This window comes from Tigriopus californicus, chromosome 7, assembly GCF_007210705.1.
Source record: "Tigriopus californicus strain San Diego chromosome 7, Tcal_SD_v2.1, whole genome shotgun sequence".
In the NCBI taxonomy this organism is placed as follows: domain Eukaryota; kingdom Metazoa; phylum Arthropoda; class Copepoda; order Harpacticoida; family Harpacticidae; genus Tigriopus; species Tigriopus californicus.
In genome coordinates, this window is record NC_081446.1 from 1,419,852 (window position 1) to 1,428,486 (window position 8,635).

Below are 8,635 nucleotides of genomic sequence, written 5' to 3' on the forward strand. Positions count from 1 at the left end.
TTGAGCGCTCTGTCACTTTTGGGGTGTGCGCCTGGCCCGACTGACCCCCTCTCTCCGGCAGCTAAGCTGAGGCGTGGATGAGCGTGGATGAGCGTGGATCGGTCCTTCTCTTACTTCTCACACTCCTCAGGTCACATCGTCACTTGAGGTAAAGAACCGTCATTTCGCTTAAAACGCCTTGAATAACTTTTGACAGTAGATAAGCTTGAGGGTGGATTACCCCTTAATGGTCAGATAGGGTCGAAGGATAAGCAAAAATGCCGAATGANCTCCTGACCCCTCCCTGTCGTGCATGATCCGCCCCAAAACCCGTTGTGATCCAGGGTCCAAAATGTAGTCCTTGGTAGATTTAGTAGGAGCACCCATGACTAGCCAACAGATCCATTCGTTGCGAGTACAATGCACCTTTCCTGTGTCTCAGAGCACAAGTTCAAACCCGGGGAAGAACGGTCTCAACGGGGAGAGGTCTTTCGTGATGCTCAAACCGGATGCGGTTCATCGGAAAATGATCGGAGAGATCATGAACAAGTTGGAACGCCGGGGCTTCAAACTGGTGGCCACCAAGTACATGAAGGCCTCCCGAGATCTCCTGCAAAAGCATTACGCCGATCTGAGTCGGAAGGCCTTCTTCAAGGACTTGATAGACTACATGGCCTCAGGTCCGGTCGTGCCCATGGTTTGGGAGGGCCTCAACGTCGTCCAGGTCTACAGATTCATCAAAGCGTTCAAGCCTTTCTTTCCTCACTTGAATTTTTGACCCTCAAATATGTAATTGATTGTGATTGAATGGCTTTGATGAATCCGTCGTTCCTGATAAACCATCAAGATTGTGCGTACCATGTTGGGCGAAACCGTGCCCCACAAATCAGCCCCTGGGTCTCTCAGGGGAGATTTGTGTGTGGATGTGGGTCGGAATATCATCCATGCCTCGGATTCTGTGACATCGGCCCGAAAAGAGATCGAACTGTGGTTCCATCCTGCCGAAGTGACCTCTTGGAAGCCGTGTTCCATCGAATGGATCTATGAAGACGAGACCTTGTCTGAAGTACGAAGCGTTTCCTTCGAGGACCCCCTCAAGAGATCCTAAACTAACGTACCATCCTCGCGTTCCCTTTGCACTTTTGCGTTCTGGATGTCATTCATAACCGATCCCTGTTTTTTCCCGGCTAACACGACCTATCACGACATTAGTCAAAATGGTTTTGAGACATCCGATGATGTCAAGCATGGCCAAGGAATGGCATACGTCGAGATTTTCTGCAGGAGATTGATTGATTGTCGTTTTCTTTCAAATTCAGGGACACTTGGGCCAACAGAGTGCTGCTACCTCTGCTAAAGGAAAAAGCGGCTCATTAGCGGCAGAAATAGCCAAAGCCAGACAACACATTAAAAACTCACTCGAGTGTGTGAGTATCTACCCAATATATCTCTTTTGCTAACGTCTTAACACTTCTCTCCTTGGACCTTCTTTCGGTAACATTTTCCTTGTCCTCTTAACTTTTACTTTCGTTTCGTTGGTTTTTTTTTTATCGTAATCAATATTCGTCCCAAAGTTATTCTTTGCGCCATCATTGCCTGGTCTTTAACTTTATTCTCGCTCTCTTTCGTCCGAATATTTAGGTGGACAATCTGACGCAATTGGCTGGAAATCAGGATTTGATCCAAAAGATCCAAAAGATGGAAAATGACAACAAAAATCTCCAAAAAGGTACCCACCCACAGGATTTTTTCTTAGCCTACCAAATTATGTGGTTTCTGGGTGATAAAATTTGTAGATTTTTTTTTTTGGACAACTTTGTCCTTCCCTATTAAAAAAAAAAGTCACGTGCCTAAAGTGAAACCGCCTTTTGAAAACATGACTCTATGGATACAAGTTAGATTGCTCATATTCAATGGATCAAAGGGCTTCAAATAGGGTCCAGATTCTCTGTAGTACTGGGAAGACTGCAGGAATGATCTACAAAAATCGAATCATTGTCAAATAACTAAGAAGCTTCCATTTGACACTAGTGCTCGTTTGTCATGTGGCATGGTTTCAATTTTGTTACTCCAGTCATACTCAGCCTTTCCAAGTGGCTCCCCATACGGAGAATCTGGACTCTATTTGAAGTACTTTGAACCATTGGGTTTCGAGTGACTTTTTACCCGTACCCTTGATATCGTTAAAACAAAACCCTGAACCAAAATTAGAGGAGAAAGTAAACTGATCTTGTTGATTTTTCAACAGTGTGCGACGGCCTGAAGAGCCTCGTCCTGAAGCTTGACGAGCGTGTCAAGCAATTGGAATCGGGCGGTGGTGCTGCCAAGCCCGCTGCGGCCAAGCCTGCTGCGGCAGCTGAGGAAGACGACGATGTTGATCTCTTCGGCTCCGACAGCGACGAGGAAGAGGATGCCGAGAAAGTGCGCATCCGCGAGGAGCGCCTCAAGGCGTACCACGAGAAGAAGTCAAAGAAGCCGGCCCTGATCGCCAAGACCTCTGTTCTCTTGGATGTGAAGCCTTGGGACGACGAAACCGACATGGATGCCATGCTCAAGGCTTGCAAGACCATCGAGAAGGAGGGGCTTGTCTGGGGAGCGTGTAAGTAAAATTGCCATTGATTTTTGATTAAAAAGTTCAAGAAGTAATTTAGAAGTGGAAAACGTGGTTTTAACCCGAGTCTTTCGCTTTTTTCAGCCAAACTGGTGCCTGTGGGCTATGGGATCAAGAAATTGCAGGTGATGTGTGTCGTCGAGGACGACAAGGTGTCTATCGACGAGTTGTGCGAGCAGATCGCCGAATTCGAGGACTTTGTTCAATCCGTGGATGTCGCAGCCATGTCCAAGATCTAATAGACCGCCTGTACATGGACCACCCCAATTCGAAGATTCCCGCGTCGGGTTTGGAATATTTCGAACTCGTTTAACCATGGCGAACAATGAAAACTCATTGGTTCGAATAAAACAGACTTGTGCGTCAGTCGCCGGAATCTTTCAATAGAGTATTATGAAAGTTATTTACTTACGTTCGTTCGTATTAGGAAGATAGTGACTCATTCGGAATTTGACAAGCCTGTGCCAGAAAACGTCCGCAATCCGTCCACAATCCGTGATGTAGTTTTACTGGTAATTTTGAACATGTAACTCAAAAAAATCTGGGTAGCTCATAAGTAGTGGGCAAAAACACTTCTCCTTAAACTTGTAGCCAAATGATGACTGAGAAAGTCTGATCATATTCGAAAATTTGAGGAACAACCCCTGAAAGTAAACGGTTACCAACCCTCTATAATCTGCTCACTTCGACGATTCTATTTGCTAGATGATCCATTGTTAAGTCTTAAGCGACATTTAGATCGTTTATCAACAATCCCAGACCAGTCTTTCGTTCCAGGGTGCCATAGGGCGGCAAATTCGAACGCATTATATGACCAAATCTTTTATCAATTATGACTGACGGGGAACTCATTCCCTGTATTGGTATGAAAACCCGAAAAAAATGTTGGAAAAAAATGCCATCATCAAATTCCTGATGTACTTCAAAAACTCGACTTTAACTCATGTTGATGACTCATTTGTCGATTTTTGCCTGTTGGTTATCATTTACCTGATTACCAGGGCTGACCAAAACATCCAAATGCATATTCTTATTTCGTCCATTTTTTTGCATTATTTGCAATGTTTGGGGATTTCCATTTTTGCTCATATTTTCCTATTTTTTTGCTCAAGTAGTGAGTTCTTAATATATTTTCCAGGTTTCCTTGAAGTAACTTATTTCACGTAATTCATGTTTTTTGCTGGTCATTATATTACAGGATTTTTTTTAGATGCCTCGTGATGATGAAATGTGAATTGATTTTGTTACCGATCATTGCATCAGCTATTTTTGTTCAAAGCATTTTGCTGCTGATTTTATGAAGATAAAGCTAAAAATGTTTGTATATTTTGCTACTTTTGGTAGCATTATTTAGACAGTCCTGATGACTATTCTTACAGTTCCAAGTTGTCCTTACCTGACACCCCTTTGCCTGTAGCATTTCAATAATGTATTGAACCAAGTAATTGGCTTTGAAAAGGCTTTTGACAAAGGCTGTTGTGGGAAAATTCCTCTTGAGAAAGTTTGGTTGGGTCACAGCAATAAGACTTCTCAAAGCCAAGCTCTTGATACAAATCATGATATTGCTCCAGATGGAAGGGGGATCGATTGAGAACAAGCTAGAATAGTAAGCTCAATTGATTGGCTCATATTGCTCAAACTACATGATGCCCACAAATAAACTGGCACAACAAAAGTGCAGTATGAGCCAGGAAGCAATTCCATGAATTTGGGATTTTTTTGGTCAATATCGGTCTTTGTTACGTTTAGTGTTAAAAACACTTGCCGTTAGCTTTCATGTGAGCGCAAGTTTTAATTCATATACATCTATATATGAGGGTAAAACAAGTATAGATGAGATTAGGCCTAAAACCTTAGAATGAACAAATCCTTTCAGAATATGAGCTAGGGGGATAAATCTTTGAATCTTTTACATGAAGTGTCTTCTTCACTGTCAAATAAAACAAATGCATCTACAACCTTCTTTATGCCTTTGAAGTCGACAACATTTACTTACCCCTACGGATTTATGTAAGTTCTCCATTTCCGATCATCGCGGTCCTGTGTCTTGCCGGGCAGACCTCATGGAAAGGCCTAGATCAACATGGAGGACATAATAAACTGTGCAACAAACAATATGGACCAATATCTGTCTTCTTGTCTTTGATGTTGTGGTTCGTGCGAACAGGAGGTCAGCTTTGACAAAGTGCTCCTTGGTCCTCTTCGTCCGATGCCCATAATGTGTGTGTTCGTCGTCAGTGGTCTCACGACCGTCATGAATATTTTTGGAGCCAAATACTCCACCTCAAGGGAGGGCAAGTGTCCCACCTCTCAATGGGTATCAAGAGGATTTCTCCCTCATGAGGGCATAGGTTCCTTTGGTGCCTCGATGATCCGAAATCAAGAACTCAAAAAAATCCGTAGGGGTAAGGGAATGTTGTTGACTAAAGATTTATACCCAGAGCTCATCTTTGGAAAAAACAAATTGTCCATTCTAAAGTTATAAGCCTCGTCTGTCTCAACCATACTTCATTTGTCTTTGTATCTAAATGCAACCTCTGGTTTATAATTGAATTAAGTCTGTCTCTGTCCCATTCTTTATAGGCTACCCTGTACTTCAAAAATCGTCGAGTTTTCAAGTATGCAAATTAGACAAGTGAGCAGGCTGTGGGCACAATCAACTTCCTTAGGCATTGGTCTCACTTTACAACGATACAAATATTTTTTGACGACCAAATCAAGTTTTAGTCACAAACCCCTGATTTGATGCCTATGATGTTAGATACATCATATACTGAAACATAATGGAACTAACTCCCCCGGAACACACCCCAACTTTTCATGGGGACAGAAGACTAATTTCATGAGGAAAAAACTGACCATGAAGGAGAACGTTCAAGCTTTATTTTCATTCGTAGTGCTATCCGGATGGTCACATACATGACAACGGGATGAAAAGCATGATACCTGAATAAACACCACGTGCTTTCGCTGAATGAAGAGAGGGGACATTTCATCCTTACCTCCTTTACCAAATGAAACTTAGTATTTTTGAGCATCCAATCCAATTCTTGCACGGAGGAAAAATATCTTTTTGCGTTTTGTGTGTGTCTTCATCTTCTTCTGACTGTTATGCCCATCAATTTGGCTCACCGCGCTGCCGATGATCGAATTAGGGATGTCTTTCCTTTAATAAGAGCTTCTTTCAGCAAACAATGGCCCGCCCCTCAGGGGAAGGAGTTGGAGGCATAATAATTAAGATCACAAAGTTCCATACAATTCTGAATGCAGGATAACGGGTGCATCAAGGTTCCTGGGCTTAGGTTTCATAGGGTAGAAAATTATCGTCATTGCTTGCGGCCAATTTGGGTCGTTTACTATACTTTCGTTTGGTGGACATTTCCACTTTTCGCTTGAAGAAGTCGGATTCTTTCTTGGCCCGGGCAATCTCGGTTCTCATCTTTTGGTGGTGGGTAGCCTTTTCGTAATTGAGTCGCTCGGTTAAATGAGACCATTTGAACCTGAAGGGAAACAAAATTCAACACCAATAAGTTGGCTTATTGGGATGATATTGTGATTTATGTGCTGCGAGCTCGGTTGATAACTCATCATGAGCAACAGTTTCAGCTGCGCCCTTTTTGTAAAACACTGTTATTTCCACCATCAAGTCAAATACATCTTTCGTTACTGTATTACTCGCTTAATCTTCTTTATCACTTGAACGATCATGCGAATTATTCTCTAAGAATGATCTTTGAAAAGTTTAGAAGCAAACATGGATGCCTTAAATAGAGTGATGGCGAGATACAAATTTACCTAGATAGAATAAAAGCAATGAAATGGAGGGGGTGGAACTGTAAAACGCTAACTAACGACGTTAACTTTCGTTTACGATTAATTTACCTTATTACTACTTAGCTACTTGAAACAATTATTGCTTTAAGTTCCCTTTTCACGTATGATGGCATTTTAACTTCTCGATGATGAATTTAAGGTTAAATGGCCGCACAGTTTATTGTACACATGCTACTTTCATTTAAGTATTGTCAAAAGTACCTTTATCAAAAGAGACGTATAAAGTACCGGATCGGATTTCAGCTGCGTGAGCTATTCAGGCTGCGCCACAATCGCGGCAAAAACTACCATGATTTTAGCACATCCAGTGCTTCCAAATTTTCATTGACAAATTGTAAGCCATTTTAACGAAATCGTTCGACAATTATTTTGAACCATTTAAGTCCAACATTCACTTGATAAAGATGACATTACATCGCAAGTGATAAAAATATGCAGAAAATACGAAAAAAAAATGGTGCCAACTTTTTGCCATCAGTAGGAAGTGTGGTGACACTTTCTTCATGGTAGCACCAGAGGGCGCACTAATTATGAAGTCCCAAAGCTTAACACCTCTCTATGCAAAATTTTTGACCGAACATTTTTGAGCTTGAGTGCTTGCGGCAAAAAATTCATGGATTTCCCTATCACTTTCATTGCTTTCGTTTAACGTGGCAAATGAATGGCACGAAATTTACTGTTGTAAAGCATTTCAGGTCAAAAACCACATAAATTCAACTCGTTAGAAATATATTTTGTGCTATTTTAAATGTTACATCTAAAGTTACGCTCCCATTTAGTGAACGTTTGAAACTTAATTTGAACAATCTCTATAACACATGTGACATGGTGTTTTCTAAAAAACGTTACTTCTTGGTCAATTTATCCGTTGCTACATAATATTTTTACTTTGATTTTTCGCTGCCTAATGAAAAACTATTCATACGATCTGAAATTTTAAAATGACACGATCACTTACCGGGGTAAATACTTGATGTTCCACAAGACTTCGTGACTTTGGGATCGCTTTTTCCCCCCTACTGGGGTGCAATTGACATTTTCCGCCACATCCTTGGCCACACGCTTCGACATGAACTCGATCCAACCTTCAGTAAACCGCAAGGCCACGTGATCCTTGGCGTGATGCCGCTCGTTCTTGTCTACAAAAGGAAAGCATATTAGATAGGAATAATTTTGTCCATAAATACATGCCGCTAGATTTGGTCGCGAAGTTTGGCTTGAAGGTTACTAATTAGTTTTTTTAAATACATTTTTCATGGATGGATAATAATGGCGGGATTATTTACGAACCTGCTATAAAAACCCTATTACTAAGAGGTAAGTAAGCCTCTGAACAAAGTAGAAATGTAATTCAACTGATACTGTTTATTATAGGGACCGCTCAGACCGCAAATAAATTGGTATAAAGAGGATGGATTATGAAAGGAATCTAAAATAATGGAAGCTGAATAAAATTCACGCTTATGGCCAGTACATTTGAACACGATATGAACACATATATAGTGCAATTTATTAAGAACATCTACGCCAATCATACAGGTTTGCCTCGGTTGAGTGTCCTTTGCTGAACGAAAAAATCATGGGAACTCAACCATCACATGCATCTGTTTGGCTCCAAGACAATGACTCGAATTAATGGGCAATTTCAAAATAGTTTCCTTTGGCATAAATCTTACTTCCGGGGCAGGAAAAAAAATCAAAAGAAGTTTAGAGAACGTCATCTTCAATTTCGATAAAATTGTTTATTAGTTTGAGAAGAAGTAAGTCTGAAACGAAAAATAACTTGCTGAAAAAGGACCACGGTCGGTCAATTTAAGTCTCGCTTTGAATTAAAAATTCCAAACATATACATATATCCTGAGCAATAAGAGGCGTTTAGTGTTAAAAACACTTGCCGTTAGCTTTCATGTGAGCGCAAGTTTTAATTCATATACATCTATATATGAGGGTAAAACAAGTATAGATGAGATTAGGCCTAAAACCTTAGAATGAACAAATCCTTTCAGAATATGAGCTAGGGGGATAAATCTTTGAATCTTTTACATGAAGTGTCTTCTTCACTGTCAAATAAAACAAATGCATCTACAACCTTCTTTATGCCTTTGAAGTCGACAACATTTACTTACCCCTACGGATTTATGTAAGTTCTCCATTTCCGATCATCGCGGTCCTGTGTCTTGCCGGGCAGACCTCATGGAAAGGCCTAGATCA

The 8,635-nt window shown here is 41.0% G+C and overlaps 2 protein-coding genes across 2 annotated transcripts in view; one reads left to right on the forward strand and one right to left on the reverse strand.

The window, feature by feature from the left end:
- The window catches only part of LOC131883515 (uncharacterized), a gene marked incomplete at its 5' end in the record, with an annotated part of 3,605 nt that extends 631 nt beyond the window's left edge, over window positions 1–2,974 (forward strand). The window contains 6 exon segments of the mRNA XM_059231004.1: window positions 422–703; window positions 827–1,045; window positions 1,299–1,406; window positions 1,621–1,708; window positions 2,228–2,578; window positions 2,675–2,974. Of these exon segments, the coding sequence (XP_059086987.1) occupies window positions 422–703; window positions 827–1,045; window positions 1,299–1,406; window positions 1,621–1,708; window positions 2,228–2,578; window positions 2,675–2,829 (1,203 nt within the window).
- Window positions 2,975–5,451: 2,477 nt separating this feature from the next.
- The window catches only part of LOC131883723 (activator of basal transcription 1-like), a 7,994-nt gene continuing 4,810 nt past the window's right edge, over window positions 5,452–8,635 (reverse strand). Inside the window, exons 2-3 of the mRNA XM_059231254.1 lie at window positions 7,383–7,563; window positions 5,452–6,090 (exon numbers count right to left, since the gene is read on the reverse strand). Of these exons, the coding sequence (XP_059087237.1) occupies window positions 5,889–6,090; window positions 7,383–7,563 (383 nt within the window). The 3' untranslated portion in view covers window positions 5,452–5,888. The remainder of the gene's footprint in view (window positions 6,091–7,382; window positions 7,564–8,635) is intronic.